The 24,957-nt window shown below is 34.8% G+C and overlaps 1 protein-coding gene across 3 annotated transcripts; it reads left to right on the plus strand.

Annotated features, from left to right (window-relative positions):
- Nucleotides 1-5,944: 5,944 nt before the first annotated feature.
- On the plus strand, nucleotides 5,945-23,775 carry LOC121407659 (deleted in malignant brain tumors 1 protein-like). 3 transcript variants are annotated; one of them, XM_041598835.1, is made up of 8 exons: nucleotides 5,946-6,208; nucleotides 13,358-13,669; nucleotides 14,970-15,293; nucleotides 16,197-16,517; nucleotides 18,692-19,015; nucleotides 19,668-20,000; nucleotides 22,265-22,594; nucleotides 22,927-23,775. In XM_041598835.1, the coding sequence occupies exons 1-8, from the start codon at nucleotides 6,100-6,102 to the stop codon at nucleotides 23,439-23,441; spliced, it is 2,568 nt and encodes an 855-aa protein (XP_041454769.1). In that variant the 5' UTR covers nucleotides 5,946-6,099; the 3' UTR covers nucleotides 23,442-23,775. The 3 variants fall into 3 exon arrangements, with proteins under 3 accessions (XP_041454770.1, XP_041454771.1, XP_041454769.1); XM_041598836.1 differs by lacking the exon at nucleotides 16,197-16,517 and having other exon boundaries at nucleotides 5,945-6,208; XM_041598837.1 differs by lacking the exon at nucleotides 14,970-15,293 and having other exon boundaries at nucleotides 5,945-6,208.
- The last annotated feature ends 1,182 nt before the right edge of the window (nucleotides 23,776-24,957 follow it).

Genomic DNA, 24,957 nt, shown 5'->3' on the forward strand with positions numbered 1-24,957 from the left:
TACTATGATATGGCAGTAACAGTAGTTAGGTGATGAAGATACACTGAACACATGCCAGCCCCCCCCCCCCCTCCCAGTTAAAAAGATTTATGGATTAAATGCTGTTTCCTTAAAAGTAATCCCAACAGCGAAATAGTGTGATTAAAATGAGAAAAATCAAGCAACGTGAACACTGAATATGACACTTAAGATCTTCTCTTTATTTCACAAAATCAGTCACCTTGTGCCAACACAGATGATATGCAAATGAAAGGGAGGATGAGGTCGTATTCATCATTTGTTTTGTATAGTGATGTATGATTTTTTGTATATTTATATACGGTACCAGTCAAAAGTTGGGTACACCTGTAGTCAGAACTGATTTTTTAAAAATCATTTACAATTTTTCACTTATGCTCTTCAAACACAGAGACAATTTAGTATAAAAATAAAAAGGTAATTATCAGGCATCAAACTGACTTTATTTTGAAGATGAAAAATCGTTTCAGAAATCACTCAGGCGTGTCCAAATATCCCGCTTTCTCTGTCAATTTAAGTCAAATGAGGATTTTTGTCATTTTGTGATTTTAGCGTTGACTCTGTGCGTTTCATAATATTTCATTGGTTTTTAGTGAAGAATCTTTCAATATTAATTGATCAGTAAACGACAAACATCACTTCTGAAGCAAACTAAGATACCCTTGTGGTGAAATAATTGAGCATTTTCATATTTTCAAAACTTACCGGTCGAAGGTTTGTTTATTTTTACATTTTTCTTGTTACATTTTGTCTTTAATAATTCAATTATACCATTCAAAATGTTCCTGAAGTTAGGCATATCTTTTCAGTGAATACAAAGTAATAAAAGAGAAAGCAATTGTGATAATTGAAATCGAGATGAGACCAGACATAGAGTACAAGCACAGTACCTTGAAAAAAAATGCTATTTCTGTATCTGCAATATCTGACTTTCTTGACAAGTTCCAGTTAAGGATACACCTTCCCTACATCTATGATTCCTCAAAGAAGCCACCTTTGGTGTGTATGATGGCGACGCAAACACGTGACATTTGGTTGAGTACATTCTTAAAGGAGAATGAAACCTTTAGAACAAGATAACTTGTGTGAAAACAGAAAAATCAAAGAAATAGATCAACAAAAGTTTGAGAAAAATCAGACAAATAATGAGAAGGCTATGAGCATTTGAATATTGCGATAATGCTATGGAGATCCACACACTGGCAATGCGACAAAGATGTGTGATGTCACTGATGAACAACTCTCCCCATTACTTTAGTATATATTTCATTAAATTTGCCTCTTTTATCACATCTATCAGTAGATCATGTATTCTTTCTATAGGAGGGCATGTAATACCGATTTTTAAAGAATACAATATGGATAAAGGTTTGCATCACTATAAGAAAAAGCAAAAAGAGACATTTTGGGGGTATTTCATAGTCCATCAAAGGGAAAGTTGTTCACATGTGACATCACACATCCTTGTCGCATTGCCAGTGGGTGGATCTCCATGGCATTAGTGATTGCAATATTCAAATGCTCATAACTTTCTCATTGTTTGTCCATTTTTTTTTTCAAACTTTCGTTGATCTGTTTCTTTGATTTATCAGTTTCGGCACAAGCCTACATATTCCAAAGGTTTCATTCCCCTTTAAGGAAGTTTGGAAGTCACCCGATCTGAATCCTATCGAGATGATTTGGGATGAACTTGACAGAATCGTAAAGACAAAGCAACCGACTTAAACTGAGCACTGAGCGTCTTCGGGAAATCCTCCTAGAGGTCTGGAAACATCTCGCCAGACTTCCTCAAGAAACCACTCAACCGAATGCCACGTGTTTGCCATGCCGTCATAAAAACCAGAGGTTGCTTCTTTGAGGAATCAACGATGTAAGGAAGGCGTATCCTTGGAACTTGTCAATTAGAAAGGCAGATATGGCAGATATAGAAATAGCATTTGTTGTTTTGTTTACAAGGTACTTTGCCTATACTCTATGTCTGGTCTCATCTCGATTTCAATCATCACAATTATTTTCTCTTTTATTATTTTATATTCACCGAAAAGACATGCTTAACTTCTCTTCACTTTTACGTTTTGCATTTTCTATGGGCCTTGGGCATTTAATCAAATAAAGACACTATCATTCTTATTAACTTCAGGAACATTTTTTAATGGTATAATTGGTTTATTAAAGATAAAATAGGAGAAGAAAATCTTTGACAGGTAAGGGTGTCTGATTTGCTTCAAAAGTGATGTTTGTTTTTAATGATTTCCTTCGGCAAGAAGTTTATCCACATTGTGCTGCACTCGACCCAGGCTCGAGCGCCCAATTAAGGTAGCCGTGCAAAAGCCGGGGTAATAATAATAGCCCCGGATAATAGCAGGGCCCACTGGGAGAACAGTTATTCAGCTGAAGTGGGTATACCCTTGGTAAATAGGCCGTTATTATTATTATTGTTATTATTATTACTATTATTATTACACAAAATGACAAAAATCCTCATTTGACTTAAATTGCCAGGTTGAAAGAGGGTGTTTTGACACGCCTGAGTGCTTTCTGAAACAATTTTTAATCTTCAAAATAAAAAGTAAGTTTGAAGCCTGATAATTACCTTTTATTTTTATACTATTGTCACCGTTTGAAGAGCATAAGTGAATAAATTGTAAATAATTTTAAAAAATCAATTCTGATTACATATGAACCCAAACTTTTGACTGGTACTGTATGTATATATATATATATATATATATATATATATATATTACTCACTGAAGCACCCACGCAATGTTTAGGTCCTTGTTTATCACAATTATATATATATATAAACAAAGTGGAAATGTTCTGCTCGGAGTTGGTCCCATAAACAATTAGAAATGAAATAAAAACTCCGTAATGAAAAGTACTTTTCTACTTTTCATACTTTTTATTATGGAGTTTTTATTTCATTTTTAATTATATGTATTACATATATATATATATATATATATATATATATATATATATATATATATATATATATACATACCATACATATTACAAAACAATTAAATATTATGTTCTCCGCCAAGGTAAGGAAATAATGTAAAGAACGAAATAATCGAAGAAAAATTTGAAGAAAATGTCCCTTTACTAGTTTTGATTTATTCTCAGAAAATGAAATATCACTACTGATATTTCACTGCCTGGAGAATAAATCCACTAGAACGTTGAAGTTGAATTTTCTTCGATTATCTTGTTTATTATGTATAAATATATGCTATGAGACTGTCGCTGCGTCTATAAAGTTCTATTAGCTGCCTTGCTGTCGATCTTTGATCTTCATTCTGATTGTAAGTATATACGAAACAATTAGAGTACACTATGATAGCCTAAATTTATTACTTGAAATCATGTACATGTACAAAGGTTTATGATTTAATCGTTTTTGTTTGATATAATCTTTTATCATTATCATTGTACCGTCATTACTAATGAATACTCAATGAATGAGACAGTCGATGTCTGTCACTCGCTCACTATTTCTTTTGTATTCTATTACATGAAATATGCAATATTCCAATTTTGGCAGAATTTTATGCTTTTTCATTCAAACGAACTTTTTTTCAGGGATGGAGTTGCCTTTATGTATAATTTATTTTCTCAGGACAACCCATACATTGATCTAATTGGACATATTATATCATAAATACTTCTATGAAAACATATATGTACATGAACATTCAATCTTGGGAATTATTTTGTGTTTGGAATTATTATGCTCACTCGTGAAGTCACAGATTTGAACCTTTAAAAAAGTAATCGGATAGCTTTTTTTCATCAAACACTAAACAGGTTTTTCTCAATTGTGATATCGAAAAAAAACAAAAAACTAATCATCATGTGAAAGTTTAAATAAGGATGGCACCTCGCCGCCTCCTACATACATTATATATGGGTCAACCGAGATATATCCATCATAATCATCTTTATACAAGTATTACTCTTATAATGAACCAGCTAGGTTCCATATTATTACAGTTCGATCGAACATTAATATGCTACCCTCTCTTGAATGCAGTTGGTTGTACATTCTGTAAATAGAAAATTATGTCATCTTCGTTAGGCATTTTATTTGCCCAAAATGAAATCATCCATTAAGAATTTGTGTGCATGTGATCACGGTAAGATCAATGAGTGGGCTGTTAAATATTGTCATTCTGTTTGTTTTATTTACCGCACCTTCAGCTTCATCCTATATTTAGTTGGCCCACTCAATTACATGAAAAATGTGTCGACATTAATTGGCATATCAATAAAGTATATTTATATTCTTCGACGCTATATGGGGCTTGCACAAATTACAATAGGCCTATATATATATATATATATATATACTAGTAGTTGACACTTGAAAAACATCATAAAATTTACTGTATCTTAAAAAATATTTGAGATATCAAATAAATGCGTATATGTTATGACCCTTCATCAAATTGCTTTGTCATCACGAGCTGAAAATATTTGGTCATTTTTCCCCCAAAAAAATCTCCATATTTTAGACAAGCTGTTAAAGATAACATCTTGACAAAAAATATAATGTTTGTGCTAGTTACTTCTTAACACAAACGTTTCAGATTACACTTAATTGTTCTGTGGTGACATATCATGACAGAAAATGTTACTATAAATCATAAATTTTACATTTATATATTTCTATGAATTAAACGATGTTTGAAAATATAACAAACAATAGAATACACTTGGCCTAAATATTTCATTTTTTTCTTCAAAATAAATTCCACATGAAATATACTTTAATCCCAACAGCATTCCCAACTATATGTGAAAGCGCTCTTAAAGGTCAAGTCCACCTCAGAAAAATGTTGATTTGAATCAGTAGAAAAAATCAGACAAGCACAATGCTGAAAATTTCATCAAAATAGGATGTAAAATAAGAAAGTTATGACATTTCAAAGTGTCGCTTATTTTTAACAAAATAGTTATATGAACGAGCCAGTTACATCGAAATGAGAGAGTCGATGATGTCAGTCACTCACTATTTCTTTTGTTTTTTATTGTTTGAATTATACAATATTTAAATTTTTACGAATTTGACGATTAGGACCTCCTTGCCTGAAGCACAAAATATTAAAATAATGGAATTCCACGTGTTCAGGGAGGAATGAAACTTCATTTCACTTGACAATGACGAGAAAATAAAAATATTTCATATTTTATATAATAGAATACAAAAGAAAGAGTGAGTGAGTGATGTCATCAGTTCCTAATTTGCATACCGACCGAGATGTGCATATAACTGTTTTGTGAAATGAAGCGAAACTTTAAAATGCTATAACTTTCTTATTTTACATCCGATTTTGATGAAATTTTTAGTGTTGTGCTTGTTGAATTTTCTCTTTTTATTCAAATCAAGTGTTTGTTAGGATGGACTTGTCCTTTAATGGTAGTATTTATATTTCTGAAGAAAAAGTAAATTTTACCGATGTTTTGCAAGCGAACAAATTTCATGGGTTTATGTAAACCTTTTGCCTCAACTGTATATATTATATGCCAAAAGGAAGACTTTTTTTGAATTATGTATGTATATATATATATATATATATATATATATATATATATATATATATATATATATATACCAAGCTCATGTTAATGTGGGTTTTTTTAGCAATCAAGATAATTCCATTACGTTTTGGATTACTTTAAAAGAGAAACCCCGTACTCAAATGTTCTTATTTTCTCCCCCAGCTTACAACTACAAGCCGTCCTCCAATAAACTGGAACCACCATCATTATTATACGGCTTCAGCATGGGTGCCTGAATGGTCATAATTTGACGTCATGAAGTCAAATTACGTAATTCAGGTCAATTTGTTTGCTCTGATTCTGCTTCAGATCCTCTTCGCGCGATATACCACCAATCAATTCTATATATAGTACAGTGTAATATCCCGTGTAAATATATCGTCGTGCGTATTGTGATTGTCTTGATGATTTATTGTACACCAAACCCGAATACAAAAAGCACCTTCACGTCAGGTATATACACGCAATAATATAGACCAGACTCTCTTTGGAAGTGACACTTTGAAGTGGAGTATGGATGAAGATGTGTTAAGGAAACTCTCAACCATTATTACTGTCTTTTTCTTCGCCTCATCTTCTAAACTATTTGGAACAGTTGCAGTTCTTGCTCAGGGGGAATACGGTATGTATATTATATGACATTCGAAATCGGTAATCATATGCCAAACTCTTCTTACCGTGTAGTGTATATACTCGTTATAATACGCACTGAGCTGTTCCAATTGCATGAAGACTTTGGTATGATATCAATCTAGTTTCTGGTGAAAGTTTGGAATCACATTCAAATATGTTTATCTACATACCATCCCCTGTGGAGGTTAGGCCTATAAAGGCTATATCATTCATATGTAGATTTTGTAAAACACCTAAATATATATTTTGTCGCTTCGAAGCCATAGAGAAAGCATGGACATCTGATACATGAATACATGTTGATTAATATAATGTCTCTCTCCATTTTTAAAAGAATCTTAAAAGTAAAAGTATACCAGTTAGTCCCGCAGTTAGATCAAGATCATCGCCATCGCCATCTTGCCGTTTAAAATATATCATGTATATCACGACCATCATTGGCCTCTTGCTGACATACATTTACGTCGGGATTTACGTATACATTTGCTGTCTGTATAGCCTCTAGCAGAAGCAGCAGCAGTATATGAGCAGTTTTTGTTACACCAATGACCGATAGTAGTAGTAGTAGTGTTAGAAGTAGCAGTAGTTGTAGTAAATAAGTAGTAGTAGGAGTAGTAGTAGTAGTAGTAGTAGTAGTAGCAGCAGCAGCAGCAGCAGCAGCAGTAGCAGTAGTATAGGCCTAGTAGTAGTAGTAGTAGTAGTAGTAGTAGTAGTAGTAGTAGTAGTATATAGGAGATGGAGAAGAAGGAGGAGGAGAAAAAGAATTTTGTATAGCTTAATACTCAACTTTGTATTGCAACTGCAGGAGAACAGGAAAAAATGTATAATGAAGTAACTATTAAAGGAATCAAATCTCTACAGGCAATAAAAATTAGTTTATGTGACTTAGAAGTAGTAGTATATAATAATATATCGTAGATGTAGTAGCAGTAGTAGTCATAGTAGTATAGTAGTAGTAGTCGTAGTAGTAGTAGTCATAGTAGTATAGTAGTAGTAGTAGTAGTAGTAGTAGTATAGTAGTAGTAGTAGTAGTAGTAGTAGTAGTAGTAGTAGTAGTAGTAGTAGTAGTAGTAGTAGTAGTAGTAGTAGTAGTAGTAGTAGTAGTATAGTATTGTAGTATAGTATTATGTATACAGTGGCGGACCGTGACCCGGAGGAGACAAAGCATGGGGGGGCACAGTGTTCACAAACAATGCTGTGCCCCCAATGCTTTGTCTCCGCTGGGTCACGGTCAGCTACTGTATGTATATTATGATTATTATGACTAAAAAAGGTAAAGCACTCAATACTCGAAGAAATATAATACATATTCCATTTTTATTTTGTTGTAATTTTTATGAACGGTTTTCACAAGGTGTTTGGACGTTGTAGACGGAAATTGAAGGTTTCCTAAACGTTCCGGAAAAGTTCGTGAAATGTTTTTTTCTTCTTTTTCTGAATGTTTTATAAACGTTACAGGCGGTTTTTAAAGTTTTTTTTTAAACTTCCACAGAACCTCCACAGGACGTTTAAGATTTTGTTGAGTTATTACGTTCAGGTCCTTAAATTTTTTTAAAGTTTTATATTGGTTTTTAAAATAATAAAAAAAAAATAAGAAGCGTTATCCAAACAACCAATCGAAACGTTTTGAAACGAACGAAAGCCTTTCACAAATGGACGTCCTTGAATCAATGCAGAATATACTGAAGGTTTGATAGTTTATAAATGAAGTAAGTTCCGGAGAATTCATCAGTTATTTTCGTAGTATGCGGGGTAGAATGAACCTTATTTCATTTTCGGTCTATATCGAATCATCGGAATGACGAATCTTTCTTCAGGTAGAATAATATTTGTCTATTGTTTTGTAAAAAAAAAAAGTGTGGTGTTGGGTACGTTCACAACTTGGAAGACCTTATAAGTGGTTATAACACGTTACTCCGAAGATTCGTTTTTTCCCCAAGGTTCGATATTCCATGGTTGATTGATTTATTTTATTTGTCAGGTAACTGTGAACAAGTACAAGAAAATATGAACAGAAGTGTATACCTTGACAGGATTGCCCATGAAAGCCGAGATGGCTTCTAATGGGGTCCTTACATCAGTAATTGAAGACAACATCTATGAAGAAACACCTATAGAAATCTACAAACTACATCAAATAAGTCTAGACCACTAAATTAACACGATAAATTGTAAAAATTAATATATAAAAAGACGAAAACAAATAAGTTTGCCATGAAAAACATTTACGCAGTCAACAAAATATGATTGAAATAATTGTAAAACAGGTTGAGTAAACGATCATTAGTATGAGAATTATACTAATAATCATTTTTTTAAGTAGCGCTATATAAATGCATCGTATCTAATACAAGATATGAAAAAGTACAAATAAGTTTGACATCAACAAAATATGATGAAACAATGTAAAACAAGTTGATTAAATAAATCATAACTAAATGGTTACACGATACACATGAAATTAGAAAGAATATCTAACATTACAGAGTGGGGACATTTTTTGAATGTTGTTTTAGTACTCTTTTAAATTGTGTAAAAGTCTTAACCGATTTAACATTAATAGGGAGGGAATTCCAAAAATGTATACAGGTCTATAATAAAATGTGTTACCAATTTGACATTTTCTCATAGGTTATTAGTATTAATCTATAAGGTTCGCCAAGAGAAGGTTTGTTATATCCCAAACGCTTCTTATGGGGGTGTTGCAAGAAACTTCTGATCATTGCAAGTCTATTTTGGGTCCCCAAATCAATCACAAGTCTTGCATTTAATTGCAAGTTTGCATTTGATTGCCAATTTGCTCCTTGAAAAAATGAGTGTAATCTGATTTGCTACAGCTAAAATCGATCTATCAATATTATTGTAAGATTGCAACCGAATATTTGCAATTGATTGCAAATATGTCTGAAGGAGAGCAGCAATATACTTTGGTCGATGAACAGGCTTCGTCCTACAACATCGTTGGAGTAAACAAAACTAAACTAAATATTTTCTTGCAGCACCCACCTCGTCCATCAATGAAGTAAGGTTGTAAAGTTTTCGAGAAAACCTTGTCTACGACCTTTGGTCGGAGACTCGGAGTAACAAATCCTATTTTATTTTCGGATTGAGGAACCCTTTTTATTTCATTTCCGGCTTACTGAAAAAATGAAATAAATAGATCTCGGAATATCGATCCTATGGAATTATATACAAGAGGAACTAAATCAATGTGAGTTATGTTACCATACTCTTTCCGCATTGGCGGCGGAAGCATAAAATTTGGGGGGGGGGGGCTGAAAAAATACTTTCACCCGTATTTTCACTGTCGGTTGCTAAAAGCCAGTGTTCTTATTATTTTTGTTTACGGGGTAGTCTACACTTAAGTCTGTAATTTTAAGTGCATCTTAGTTTTTCTTACAAACATGATGAGATATCCAACAAGGCAGGCGCATTTACAGGATTTTGCACCCCGTGGGCCCAACCTGATTTTGGTGCCATTGTGTATACTTTTCGAAAAATGGCGCCCCCGGACATGAATGAACAGAATAGTATATAAATACTAGTAAACCTTTTATGCGAGAGCGAAGCGCGAGCTGAAAATTTTTCATAGCCTGACCTAAATTTTTGACATTCTAAGCGCTTTGGGTCATCGATCAGGATGGGAGTCTTACTAAACATTTTACGCGAATGCGTAGCGCAAGCTGAAAATTTTGGATATTCCAACACAAAACAGGACATTCTATTAAAACACCTTTGACCATGAACAGGATGGGTATCACTAGCGTACCTACGGGGGGCAGGGGGCAGTCTGCCCCCCCCCTGACGAGCCACAACCCATGCAAAGGACGTATCCCAGCCCCCCCCCCTGACGAGATTGAAGACCCTTCTTTTTTTTTTTTGCTTGTCAATTTTTTTTTCTGGAACGAATTTTTTTTTTTTGCTTGTCAATTTTTTTGGCGGACGTTTTTGCCCCCCCCCCCTATGGAAAATCCTAGGTACGCCACTGATGGGTATCTATTTAAACAATTGATATGAACATTTTTTATATTTTGACCTAAAATTTAGACATTCTAAGCACTTTGGATAATCATGAAAAGAATAAACTAAACATTTTATGCGACCCAAAATTTGATGTTCTAAAGCACTTTTTGTTTTGTTACCAGTAAGGGGATGGGTATTGGGTATATGATGCGAGCTGAAAGATTTTGGTAATCTGACCTAAAATTTGAACATAGTGAGCACTTTTGATTATCATGAATAGAATTGCTATCTAACTAAACATACCTTAAAGGTCAAGTCCAGAAAAATGATGATTTGAATCAATAGAGAAAAATCAGACAAGCACAATGCTGAAAATTTCATCAAAATAGGATGTAAAATAAGAAAGTTATGACATTTCAAAATTTCGCTTATTTTTAACAAAATAGTTATATGAAGGAGCCAGTTACATCCAAATGAGAGAGTCGATGATGTCACTCACTCACAATTTTTTTTTATTGTTTGAATTATACAATATTTCAATTTTTACCAATTTGACGATTAGGACCTCCTTGCCTGAAGCATAAAATGTTGAAATAATGGAATTCCAAGTGTTCAGGGAGGAATGAAACTTCATTTCACATCACAATGACGAGAAAATAAAAATATTTCATATAATAAAATACAAAAGAAATAGTGAGTGAGTGATGTCATCAGTTCCTCATACCGACCGAGATGTGCATATAGGCCTAACTGTTTTGTGAAATGAAGCGAAACTTAAAAGTGCCATAACTTTCTTATTTTACATCCGATTTTGATGAAATTTTCAGCGTTATGTTTGTTGAATTTTTCTCGTTTTATTCAAATCAAGTTTGTGTTGGGGTGGACTGCGTCACCTCGTTCATGTTACAAAAAGTTGATGCGAGGAGCGGTACGGTAAAACCTGAATCACTGTTTTCTGCAATACATGAAGAGAATACATATCTCACTAAATTTGCCTGTGAAATAATGCCAGCGCGTAGCGCTAGCTGATTTTTTGTTTTCATATTCAGTACTTTTTGTAAACATGAACAAAATGCAATCATGGAAACTCGAATCGCGAGCAAAATAATCTGTGCACTATTGACTTTGATATATCAAAGTTCTATGGCATCATAGTGAGCATGCAGATTATCTCGGAATGCGGCGAGAAGTGCATGTGAGCGAAATTTTCATTTGTATGTAATGACCCGATATTTTTTCATTTTCCAATTATCCCCTTCCCTTAATTTATTCACATTTATTTTTCTTCTCATCTTGCTCTCTTCTCCTTAATCTTTTTTATTTTATTTATTTATTTTTTTCTTCTTCGTGTAGCGCGAAGCCCACGGTGGAAGTTGGGTCCAGGAAGCAAAGCCCCTGGCAGCTCCAAGCAACAACTAATAAGATTGAAAGAAAAAAAAATCATCACTGACGATGCTATAAATCTGAATTGCAATATTTAATCGTACTCTTTTTTATTTTGATATTTCTTATTTGTTTATTTCATGCATTTTTCTATATTCTGTGAACTTTGTATGTGCCAATCTCCGGACTGTTTTAACAAAGTCTTACTGTGATGAACAATAACCGAGTTGCCTCAGTTTGGGAAATTAGGGGGTTGTAGAAGGGAAAATGAGGAAATGCGAGCTAGCGTAGAGTGTGAGCTTGGAAATTTGCGCGCATTTTCAGAGTCAGACTCAAATCTCTTTCTTTAAATATTTTTGCGTTTCTAGTCTTTTCACTACTATTCGTTCTTGCAACATTGCACAGAAATTAATTAACAAATACCCGTTCGCCCCGGGAAGCATGGGTGTAGAGTCACCGCCAACGGATATTTATTATTTTTTTTATTATGGAGAGATTTGTCCTAAAGTTTTGGTGCAAAAAGACTTTTTTTGTTGGTTGTCAAGTTTTTCTGAACAAAATCGCATTGGTAGCGGGTTAAAAATTTGTGCATTTTTCCATATTAAAAACTCATTTTTCGCTATTCTAATCATTTCTTTGTGTCAGCTGTTCAGTTGTTATCTTTTCTTCTTTCTTTCTTTTTTCTTTCTTTCTTTCTTTTTTCTTTCTTTTTTCTTTTTTTCTTTCTTTCTTTCTTTCTTTCTTTCTTTCTATCTTTCTTTCTTTCTTTCTTTCTTCCTTCCTTCCTTCCTTCCTTCCTTGCTATAAAACATTGGAATTCCCTTCCCAATTATATGAAAGGAAATAGGAAACTTTTTGCATTTTAAGAGGAAATTGAAAGAATATCTTTCACTTGAGAGTCAAAAAGAAGATGCAAATGATATGTTATACGGTTGATTTAGCCTGAATACTGACCTAGGTCTTTTCTCTTCTCTACCAGGTATTATGTGTATTTTACATAGTGTGATTGAAGCTTCGATATGTCCTTTCTTCTATTCTTTCTATTTCTTTTATCTCTTCCTATTCTCCTCTTCGTGTTGTTATTGTCGTCACAGTGTTTGCTGTTGTTCTTCTCCTTATTTATTTTCCTTCGTTATCAGTTTCTTCCGTCTCCTTCTACTCCTCGTCCCCACTATTCTTCTGTTGCTCCTCTTCCTTCTCCTTCTTTTCTTCTTCTTCTTCGTTATATTCTTGTATATATCTAATTTATTGTCTATATATCTTATTTATTGGTAATACTAAATTCAGATTTTTTTCCTTCATTTTTAATATGTAAATAAACCATTTTATTATCTTAATTCAGGACCCCACTGGAAATAAGCTTTCGAGCTTTAATTTCGTGGGTCATCCTGTGCAAGCCTGTTGTTTTAATGCTACTGTATATATGGTGACTTGCCAAATAAAATCAATCAATCAATCAATTCCTTGAATTTTTCCTTCCTTCCTTCCTTTTTCCTTCCTTCCTTCCTTCCTTCCTTCCTTCCTTCCTTCCTTCCTTCCTTTCTTTCTCATTTCTTTCTTCCTTTATTTTTCTTTCTTTTCTTTTTTTTTATTTTAGGGAAGACGCGTCCCCTCCTCCTGAAATGTAGGGGGCGTGTCCCTCTTTCCCCGCTTCCGCCGCTTATGTCTACGTCTTTCCGTCTTTAGAACTTATAATGTCCAATTATTTGTGGGATATTATACGTAGCGGTAGGGTTTATGTTAGTGGTTTCTTATTTTTCATTTCAATGTTGTCCTTTTATACCTTGATCAGAGGGGGGCATACGACTTGTAGACGGTACGTCAGCTTATGAGGGGCGAATAGAGATCTATCATTCCGGAGAATGGGGCACAATTTGTGATGATTCTTGGGATACCAACGATGGTGAAGTGGCCTGTCGACAATTAGGCTACTCTGGAGTCGACCAGGCATTCCAAGGAGGTCAGTTTGGGGAAGGGTCTGGAACGATCTGGCTGGATGACTTGCGGTGCAGTGGTTCGGAAAAGGAACTGTCTGCTTGTTCTAGCAGTGGATGGGGAGTTCATAACTGCGGACATTCGGAAGATGCAGGACTCAGGTGCTCTTGTAAGTATTTAAGGAATAACTTTCCTATCCACAACGCCTTAACCAGTTAAAAATCCCAACTCTGGCGTATCAAAGAGTTAGGGGTGATATGATTGAAACATATAAACACTTTAATAGTTATGATCAATGTACAGAACTTAATCTAGAGTACTAGAAGAAAAATATATTGAACATACCAGATGTCACAGTAAAAAATTGTTCATACCAAGGACAAAGACTCCAAAATAAAGGAATTCTTTTTATGTTAGAATATGACATGGAATAGCCTAAATAATGATGTTGTCACTGCCCCAAGTGTGCACAGTTTTGAAGCTGCCCTGGATAGATGCTGGAAAAATGAGCCAATAAAATATGACTACGAAAGCCCTGTATCCGGAAGTGAGCCAGCCATCTTGAGGAAAAACCTAGAACTGAATATGTACAGAGGCATAACATGCCTACATTCAGAAACTTCCCTAGGTATCCCTAGGTATAAGATCTCTTTCATCCGACAGAGGGAAAATTTCCTCACTTTAAAGACTTGATCCAACAAGCTACGTTAATTTTGGTATCAAATTCATGATTTGATGTATAAAATCTCAATTTTGGGCGAATCATAAACTTCTCTTGACGATGATTTTCTTTTTTAATTTCATCATTAAAGTTAAGAACTCAATGATGTCATAATTATTAAGGATTTTCTTTATACCGCCTCAAGATCCTGATTATGAGCTGTGTTAGTCATATATATATTTCTGTAGCTTATGACAATTACCTGAACCTGATAAGGGTTTAAGTGAACAATCATACGAATCTGCAATTGTTTATCTTGCCACGTTTTGAAAATTACAGCAAGGATACCCAATTGGACCATTCTTCAAGAATGAATAGTTTAAGATAAAGGAGTAAGAATTAAGTTTATTTCCTGGGAGTTTAAAACAAATATTGGAGTCTTCAGTGATGTGAAAATCCTGTCATACAGATATTTCATGGAGAAGGATCTAACTAAATTTACAAATACTTATAAAATGCATGTGATTTCAAAAGAAATTAAAATACAAACATGAGTGAGAACGCATTATGAATATACAACAACTTAAGTTTATTGTAGATATTGATGGATCGAGGCACATCAAATTTCTTTTAATTTCTGGTTTGCTATACATGTATCATAATATATTTGTTATGTATTACATGCATATTGCATTTGTTTATATGATTTGTGGAGAAAAAGTGAATGAAGTCGTTTGAAAAGAAAACAAAATGAGCATAAGGTATCATTTGTCAGGTTGGGTAAAGACTTGTTTTTCTATATTCTCAGCTATCTCCTTAGGAACCGAGCTGAGACTAGTAGGCGGTTCTTTGTCGAATGAGGGGCGTGTTGAGATCTACTACTCAGGAGAGTGGGGTACTATATGTGATGATTATTGGGATATTAACGATGGTGCAGTTGCCTGTCGACAATTAGGCTATTCTGGAGTTGACCAGGTATACCAAGGAGGTCAGTTTGGGGAAGGGTCTGGAACTATCTGGCTGGATGATTTGCAATGCAGTGGTTCGGAAGATGAACTGTCTGCTTGTTCTAGCAAAGGATGGGGAGTTCATAACTGCGGACATTCGGAAGATGCAGGACTCAGGTGCTCTTGTAAGTTTTTAAGAAATTAAGATATGTTTTTGATAGAGGGAAAATTTCTTTTCATTAAAGACTTTTGATTCCAATAATGAAACATTTATTTTGGTATGAAATTCGTGATTTGATATATATAAAAATCTCCATTTCGATTGAGTCATAACTTCCATTTACGGTCATTGTTCTCTTTAAATTTCTCTATTAAAGTTAGAATTCCATGTTGTCATAATCAGATTTTCTTTATACATCTTTGTCAAGATCCCGATCATTTGCTCTGCTAGTCAGGTATACATTTATCTAGCTAATGAAACATCTACCTGGTGGATGTTTCATAAAGCTGTTAGTAAGTTAAGAACAAATGGTGAACCTTTCTTACGTGCAAAATAACCACCAATGAACATTTAGTAGTGAATTTCATTTACCACAGAAAAGGATCAACCGTCGTTCTTAAAGTTTTTCTTAAAAAGACAGCTTTATGAAACGGCCCGGCCTGAACCTGATGAGTAAACTCAAAAATCATACGACTCTGCTATAGATAACCTCAACACCCATTAAGAATTACAGTAAGGATACTTAACAGAAGCATTATTCAAGATTGAAGAGTTTAATATATAACATGTAAGAAGGGTGTAAGAATTAGAGGATATATCTACCACTACAAAGAGTTGATTTGAATAAAAAGAGATATATGAAACAAGCATTGCGCTGAAAATTTCATCAAAACCGGATGTATTTTTATTACATTTTAAATCTTTTACTCAATTTCACGTAACATCCTGGTCGGTATGCAACTGAAGGGACTGGATCATGCACTGAAAGTCCTGTTATACATGTAGGCCTATGGAGATTCTCTTGAGGAGGGCCTCTACATGAAACATCTAATCAGGTTGGGTAAAGATTTGCTTTTGTTTCTCTCAGCTATCTCAGGAACCGAGCTGAGACTTGTAGGCGGTTCTACGTCGAATGAGGGGCGTGTTGAGATCTACTACTCAGGAGAGTGGGGTACTATATGTGATGATTTATGGGATATCAACGATGGTGTAGTTGCCTGTCGACAATTAGGCTATTCTGGAGTCGACCAGGTATTCCAAGGAGGTCAGTTTGGGGAAGGTTCTGGAACTATTTGGCTGGATGATTTGCAATGCTCTGGTTTGGAAGAAGAACTGTCTGCTTGTTCTAGCAATGGATGGGGTGTTCATAACTGCGGACATTCAGAAGATGCAGGACTCAGGTGCTCTTGTAAGTATTAAAATTTCTTTGCTCTAAAGACTTTTGATTCCAACATTCAAACATTTATTTTGGTATGAAATTCATGATTTGATATATAAAATCTCAATTTCGATCGATTCATAACTTCCTTTTACAGTGATTTTTCTTTTTAAATTAAAGTTAGAACTCCATATTGTCATAATCAGATTTTCTTTATACCGCTTTATCTAGATCCCGATTATGAGCTCTTTTATCTAGCTTATGAAATATTTACCTGGTGGGTGTTTCATAAAGCTGTTTGTAAGTTAAGAATGACTTTAAGAATTTCGAATGGTGAATCTTTCGTACACAATAATCACTAATGAACATTTAATGGTGAATATCATTTTGCCACATTAAAGGATCAACCGTCGTTCTTAACTTATGAACAGCTTTATGAAACGGCCCGGCCTGATCGAACCAGATAAGTAAACTTATTAAAAAATCACACGACTATGCAATTGATGACTTCGTCACCCATTGAGAATTACAGCAAGGATACTGAACAGAAGCATTATTCAAGATTGAAGAGTATAATATTATAATATGTAAGAAGGGTGTAAGAATTAGAGGACAAGTCTACCACTACAAAAAGTCGGTTCGAATAAAAAGAGAAATATCAAACAAGCATTGCACTGAAAATTTCATCAAAATCAGATGTAAATTAAGAAAGTTATGACATTTTAAAATTTTTGCTTAATTTCACGTAATAGATATATTCACATCCTGGTCGGTATGCAAATTAGGGGACTGCATCGTCCCCACACTATGTTCATTACATGGAATATGATACATTCTAATTTACTACCCCTTGTCATGTGAAATAAAGTTTTATTCCTCCCTGATTATGTGTAATTAATATTTTAATATTTTTTTTTCTAATAACGGGGTCCTTCTTGTCAAATCTGTAAAAATTGAAATAATGTATAATAATATTCAAACAATAAAAAAACAAAAGAAATAGTGAGTGATCAAGGACATCAGCGACTCTCTCATTTGCATATCACTGAGTTGTGAAAAAAAGCGAAATTTTAAAATGTCATAATTTTCTTATTTTTCATCCTATTTTGATGAAAGTTTTAGTGTTAGGCTCCTGTTATACAGAGCATTCCAATAAAAGTTTACACTTAGAAAACATCCTGTAAAATTATACATTTAGAATATTCTGAAGATTTTTCCACATTTTAACATTGGTACAGATCCATTTAATCAAATGACGATATAACTGTCGAAAAATATTTCCGCTTGAGTGAGCACCACTTAATTTTGAAAAGCTGGTGAAAAATGATTTGCGCAGAACTTTGAAATAGTTATGCAAATAAAAGTAGACCTTAATCATGAAGAACACGTGGAATTTAGCTAGTATGATTGATTTGAAGATCTCTTTAACCTTTTTAAACTAGTTTCCTTTCCCAAAACCCTCCGAAGAATGCATTGCGCCCCACCCAACTCCCCCACACACCGAGGCCATCGTAACGATATTTGCTTTACACTGAGCTGTGAATTACATGAAATAACTTAAGCTTGATTTTCATTGTGTTAATCATTTTCAAGCTTGGGAAAACTGTGGAGAAACAAGTATTAAATGAAAAATGAAATGTAAACCCACTTTAAATGATAAAAACTTAGTGAAAAAATGCTAGAGATGTCTGATTTTAACTTTTCTTCAGATTCACTTATGTCCTCAGATCCAGCTGGCACAAAAATGGTAAAGGTTGTGCTTACTAAGTGTTGAAATTTCAATTTAGGTGGACAATTGTTACAAAATGGTTAAATGTATCCGTTTTATTTCAATTGACTGAAAGTGCAAGAGAAATGTATGAGAAATGTTTCGCAGGGTAAGTTTGATTTCGCCCTTTCCCCTTGACACAGCGTGAAAACGAGCATTTCTGTGCAAACAGATTTCTGCGAGCTTTACAAAAATGGACAGTGCTCACTCAAGTGTAACATTCTGTCAAAACTTTTACTTTCATGTGATAGATGAGACCCTAACCCAAGATTATATGTCAAAAAATTACCCACATGTTGTATATTTTTTAATTTTCAGAGCTTTTTCAAAGTGTAAACTTTTTTTGATACACACTGTATAGAGATTGTCATCATTGTCTTCTACATGAAACAACTAATCAGGTTGGGTAAAGACTTGCTTTTGTTTATTCTCTCAGCTATCTCATTAGAAACCGAGCTGAGACTTGTAGGCGGTTCTACGTCGAATGAGGGGCGTGTTGAGATCTACTACTCAGGAGAGTGGGGTACTATATGTGATGATTCATGGGATATTAACGATGGTGAAGTTGCCTGTCGACAATTAGGCTATTCTGGAGTCGACCAGGTATTCCAAGGAGGTCAGTTTGGGGAAGGGTCTGGAACTATCTGGCTGGATGATTTGCGATGCAGTGGCTCGGAAGATGAACTGTCTGCTTGTTCTAGCAATGGATGGGGAGTTCATAACTGCGGACATTCGGAAGATGCAGGAGTCAGGTGCTCTTGTAAGTATTTAAGGAATAAGATCTGTTTCATTTGACAGAGGAAAAATTTCTTAGCTCTAAAGACTTGATTCCAACAATCAAACATTTGTTTTGGTATCGAATTTGTGATTTGATGTATAAAATCTAAATTTCGAGCGAGTCATAAACTTCCTTTGACGATGATTTTCTATTTTATGTGCATATCTTATGTGGCTGGAAAGGCAGAGAATGTTGAGTGATGTAATTTTTTTGGGAAAATAGGACTCTGCAATCTGTAGGCCTTGTTACGTACGCTTCAAGAATTGAGCCTAGGGCACTCACCTGGAGGAATCGTCAAGGGTGAAGTTTTTAAGATTTAGAAGAATAGGTAAGATAAAAGGTAACATAGAAAAGAATAAAAATATATCCGTTGTAACTTAAAAGGAATCCTGTATGGGCAAAGAATTGTAACGTGACATAGGGCATAACCCTCATTTCCTGATTGCTACTTTGTATCATTCACTGAAGAGGAAAATCTCTCACAGAGGTTTTTGTGGATTTTATCTGAATTTTGTGTGTAATTGTGTTAACTTAAGTAGAATAAAGGTATACATGTATGTGCCAAAAAATAATTAAGGTAGTTAAGTGACTAAGTCACGTGGTTTAAGACATATTTTTTTTTCAAATCTCTCAGCTAATTCATCAGAATCCGAGCTGAGACTAGTCAGCGGCTCTTCGTCGAATGAGGGGCGTGTTGAGATCTACTACTCAGGAGAGTGGGGTACTATATGTGATGATTCATGGGATACTTACGATGGTGCAGTGGTCTGTCGACAGTTGGGCTATCCTGGAGTCGAGGAAGTATTCTCCGAAGCCTACTTTGGGGAAGGAGTTGGAAGGATTTGGATTGATAACATGGAGTGTAGTGGCAGTGAGCTGACACTCCAACAATGCCCGAGTAACACCTGGGGGAACCACAACTGTGGCCATTCAGAGGATGCGGGTGTACGCTGTGCGGTATCTGCTTGTACGTATCCTATTGTTTTGCGAGTAACTTTTTTTTATCAATCAGAACTTGACTTGAATGCGCTGGAAAGTTCTGCTCAGACAGAGAGTTGGGGTCTAGCCATTTGCTTGCAGCCTTATACACACAATAGTGGTTCGCCATCCAAACCTATTGTTTGATTAGAACGTTCTCACAGGAAAAAGACATACAGTAAGTCCTTTAAGACAGATGAGAATATTTTCAACATAGACATATACCTAACCCAGGGAGCCCAGGGGCTTACCGTGCATTTGACCATACTCACGGGACTAGCCTGATTTATGGTAAATATTTCTCCGAATGAATTGTGAAAATAGAAATTATGCACTTACCATGATTATATGGATGAAGGTCTAACGAGTGGCAGTTTCCTGACATCTGCGCACAGACTGGAACCTCAAAAAAACGAAAAGTTCTCTCCTTTTACCCCGTCTCGATTGGCCATTTTTTGTTATGAATTGTAACAAATGGCCGATCGAGACTCGGGTAGGAGAGAACTTTATGAAGAAAATTTAGCCTTTGAGAAAAAGAAAAGATTTAGTACGGGGTAAAGATAGCATGGGTTCGTGATAAACAGGGCACAAAATAGTTTAAACTTTATAAAATAAAATATTTCTAATATATCCTAAAGGATTTTACACATGATATTGGTATAAGTCGCTTTAAACAAATAGTGATAGGCCTATAGTCGAAAAATCTTTCCACTTTAGTGAGCACCACTTCTAAAAAGTTTGTGAAAAATGATTTGCGCACAACTTGAAATAGTTATATGAATAAAATCAGACTTTTATATTAAAGAGCTTATATGGGCTTTAGCTAAGAAGATTGATTTTAAGATATCTGTTTCAGAAATGCCAAGTTCCAAGACCAGCTATGCGTGAGATTTTCTGTGAATCTGAGTGAGATCACTGACATTGTGTACAACGGCAATGGGGATAGGCTGTGATAGTTGCGTGAGACAGAGATTTGAGGGGATGAACAAGAGTCCCAAATGCTTGAGTCTCACGCATAATGCTGTTTCCTTATTAACTTGTTACCTCAGGCAAAATATCTCCCCTAGAACCCCCCCCTACACACGCCTAGACCATTGCAATAATATCTGCTTTCCATTGTTGTAGTGAGTTGCATAAAATAATAGGAGAAACAGGTGGATATGAAGTATGAAATATAAACCCCCTTTAAAGAGAAATGCCAGTAGTTGCAGAAACACTGATTTCATGAGAAAGTCTGTAAAACCAGGCTTAATTGTCAGTATATCATCGAGGGTCTAGATCTGGTACAGTCACATAAACTAAACTTTATGAAATCTTGAAATCTACGCTGAAAAATATTCACACTGAAGATCACCAACACTGATAAGCAGAAGTGGGAAAGTGTATTATTATTGCTTTGAATGTCGTGCGAGACGCTTGACCCGAATCCTGTTCTTATTCAATTACACAATTTCTTCCAGAATCCTTTGGCACATATTCTTTATGTATACAAACGGTCATTTCATGGGATTCTATATGAACTCATTTTGATATCGTTACCAAAACTGGCATTTACCTTTGAATGACAAAACTCAATAAAGATAAATGCTGGAGATATCTAAAAAGAAATTTTATTCATACTGATTTGTATCATTTAATTTTATGTTCTCAGATCCAGCTGGAACACACAACGTAAAAGTTATTTTTGCCCCGTCTTAAAATGACCTTTCAGGCAGAAAGGTTGTTATAAAATGTTACAATGTAATTTCTTTGGTTCCATGCACTGACCCGAAATGGCCTCCAAAAGATAAAACTATACAGCACGGTCACTTCATTTTTTCGCCTTTTCCCAAAATAGTTGAAATTTATCATTTCTGCGGAAGCCAATTACAAAAATGAACAATAGATTCTGTCGAAAAAAGTTAACTGTCAACTAGAAGATGAGTCCAAAGCCTATAATGAAATTTGTGAAAAATTATCCCTAATTAGGGGACTTTTTCAAAGTGTAAACTTATTGATACGCACATAGTGAAAAAAGCATAACTCTCCAAATAATTTGACACAGGATTAAGGAAGATTCCCTTTTACTCTTAATAAGTAATTTTATGTCTTATTGCCATTTATCACTGGAATATGATTGATGACACGCTGTGAACAGGATTCTTTTTGCAAATCTGCGAAACATCTTTTTAAATTATATATTTTTAGACGTCCGTCTTTGTTTTAAATGTAACACTTTTAACTGTACTTCTATTTATGACGATTCTAATTTAGCCACGGAAGGGGCAGTGCGTTTGGTGGACGGTCCGAACGACGCAGAGGGACGCTTGGAGATCTTTCACGATGGCCAATGGGGTACTGTCTGTGACGACACATGGGACTTGGAAGAGAGTCGGGTGGTCTGCCAACAACTTGGATTCAAAGGTGAGGGGTATTTCACCACCAGCATTAGGGGCTACCAAGAGGCCACAGGATCAATCTGGTTGGACAGCGTACAGTGTAATGGGGACGAGGGTCAGCTCAGCTATTGCACCCATGATGGTTGGGGAGTACACGACTGCGGACATTCAGAAGATGTTGGCGTAGAGTGTCACGGCCTATCGAGTAAGGATTTTCTTGTAGAGTTTTGGATATTCTGATATCTATATATGAAATTGCTGCTATTAACCGGCACCAATCAAGGCGAGGGAACAGGTACCATGTTTGTTTGTATATCCAAATGAATCGTTGCTGGGTGCAGGGCCATGTGCGTCGATTCTTCAGACGGTGTATGTGCTTAATACGACATCACCATCATTACTTATTATCATTATTATTATTATTTATGTTTATATTTTATGTATGCCCTTGTAAAATTATAGCCATATGTAGTACATTATGTGAATGCATCACTCCTAAACTGCTGTATCTGCTATATCTTTTCATTTTGTACACAGGTAGTGGTCTTTCTGGTTGGGAAATATTTGGAATCGTTGCTGGATGCTTGACAGGGGTGTTCTTTTTCTACCATTGCTGTCTTAAAAAGGGGAAGAACGAATCATCCCCATCAGTACCCACCCAAAGAACAGAAATTACACTAGATGTTACCGGTGGAGATAGAACTCAGGAATCGGGCGATTCTCCTCCAGAGGATACCGGGGAGTTAGCTTTAACTCATTTGGGTGATCCAAACTCGAGCTTACCGGACGTTCCGCCACCAGCTTACGAAGACATCGGAAAATTTTCGACCTTGCAAATGCCGGATTCGGAAGCGTTGTACCCTCCGCCATCCTCTACAGGCTCATTTGTACCTCCTAGTCAACCTTATAACTCAGCATATCCCTACCCACCGCCGCCCCCATCCGTATCATACCCTCCACCACCTCCACCAGAAATCTCAGATGGTTCTGTTGCATATCTTTATTCGCCGCAGGTTCCATCATCAGCAACTTCTTTACCTCCAGCTAGTTAGTCTAGGCAGTACTAAATTCTTCTTTGATTTCAGCCACCGCACACGTTACGACAAGTCTATTTACGGAAGGATCAGCGCATTGCTATTTTTATATTAACAATAGTATATGTTTATAATAATGATATGATTTGATGTTCAGAGTTACTATTAGAATACTGATATCAAAATAATTATGATCAATAAGCCACTAATTACCCCAGAGTGATAGCCAAATTGGATTGAAACTGTATACATTTTGTATGACTGTTATTACTTCATTACGACTACCATAAAAATTCTGTAGGCCTACAGAGTATGTTCCATGTTTTAATATTTACATCAAACATTAATTTTTTCCCCAAAAAACGACCGTAGATCAATCGTAAGGTGCGCGGTGGTCATTAGGCTACATCATCAATATAATTATATATTTTTGTATTATTGACGTCTATGCATCCAAGTGTGTGTATATTGTATAAGCATCTATAAAAAAGAAAATAGTATTTACGGTAATGTAATAATTCAAAAATGTTATATGAAATTTTTATTGGTCATTTGTGCTGTTGACATGAAAATTATAATATTTTAATGATTTGTTGAAATGTTTTGTAAACTTTTGCGATTTGGCTCTTGCCAATTTCAGAGCATAATGAATCGATTTAGATAACATGTGGAATAGACAGAGCATCAATTCTTATTTTAACTTGGTGCCACAGGAAGGGATAAGGGGTAATAGAGATGAAGGCCCTGGATGGATCAGTTTACTATGTAAATCGCACATTATTTGTTTAAACAGTTTAAACAAGTGTTTAGAATATTTATAATTAAATATTTGAATTTAGAATTTGTTGTTTAAGATTTTGAACACTTGTTTAGAATGTTTAAACAACTACTGTGCGATTCACATAGTTAACGGTATTGTTTGAATTATATTTTAACATTGAAAAAAATAAAGTTGGCGGAGTAAATCAAGTCTGCATATTGCCGACTTAACCCAAGACAAGACAAGTAGACAGTGTGGAGGGAAGGAGAAAACCAGGAAAGAATGGCCAACTTTTTACTGTTAAAAAGTATATATATATATATATATATAATATTATTATACCATTGGTCATAATCTTACTGTTTAATTTGATTCATTTAATGTTTTTTTTTCCAAAATCAAAATAGTATTCAGATATCCAAAGAGATACATTCATATTGCTGAATGTGTACAGCTGTTGCCTTCTCATTTTTATAATGTCATTTTATATTATATCATAATATATTATGTAATTTCTTAATGCCATTGGGAGAAAACTTAGCAACAATCTTCAAAGAAAATCAAAATCTCATGCATAAACCCGCCAAGTTAATCATTTTGTATTGTGCGATAACTTATGATTTATCTTTACTGTTCATTTATCGAAGTAAAAGAACATAACTTAATAATTGACTTGGTTGTTTCTGTTTCTTTTGGTTTTAATTATGTATGGAAAACTAAGGAGACGCTTATGCACTAGATTCCTATCAAACCTCAACAGAAAGGGGGCGTGTA

Source organism: Lytechinus variegatus, chromosome 2 (genome assembly GCF_018143015.1).
Source record: "Lytechinus variegatus isolate NC3 chromosome 2, Lvar_3.0, whole genome shotgun sequence".
Classification (NCBI taxonomy): Eukaryota; Metazoa; Echinodermata; class Echinoidea; order Temnopleuroida; family Toxopneustidae; genus Lytechinus; species Lytechinus variegatus.

What these genes read in the sequence shown, in the direction of transcription:
- LOC121407659 (XM_041598835.1), top strand. Translation starts at nt 6,100, where the DNA reads ATGGATGAAGATGTGTTAAGGAAACTCTCAACCATTATTACTGTCTTT. An exon ending in TGCAGGACTCAGGTGCTCTT is followed by an intron (nt 13,670 to 14,969) that starts GTAAGTATTTAA and finishes CTATATTCTCAG; the next exon opens with CTATCTCCTTAGGAACCGAG. An exon ending in AGAGTGTCACGGCCTATCGA is followed by an intron (nt 22,595 to 22,926) that starts GTAAGGATTTTC and finishes TTTTGTACACAG; the next exon opens with GTAGTGGTCTTTCTGGTTGG.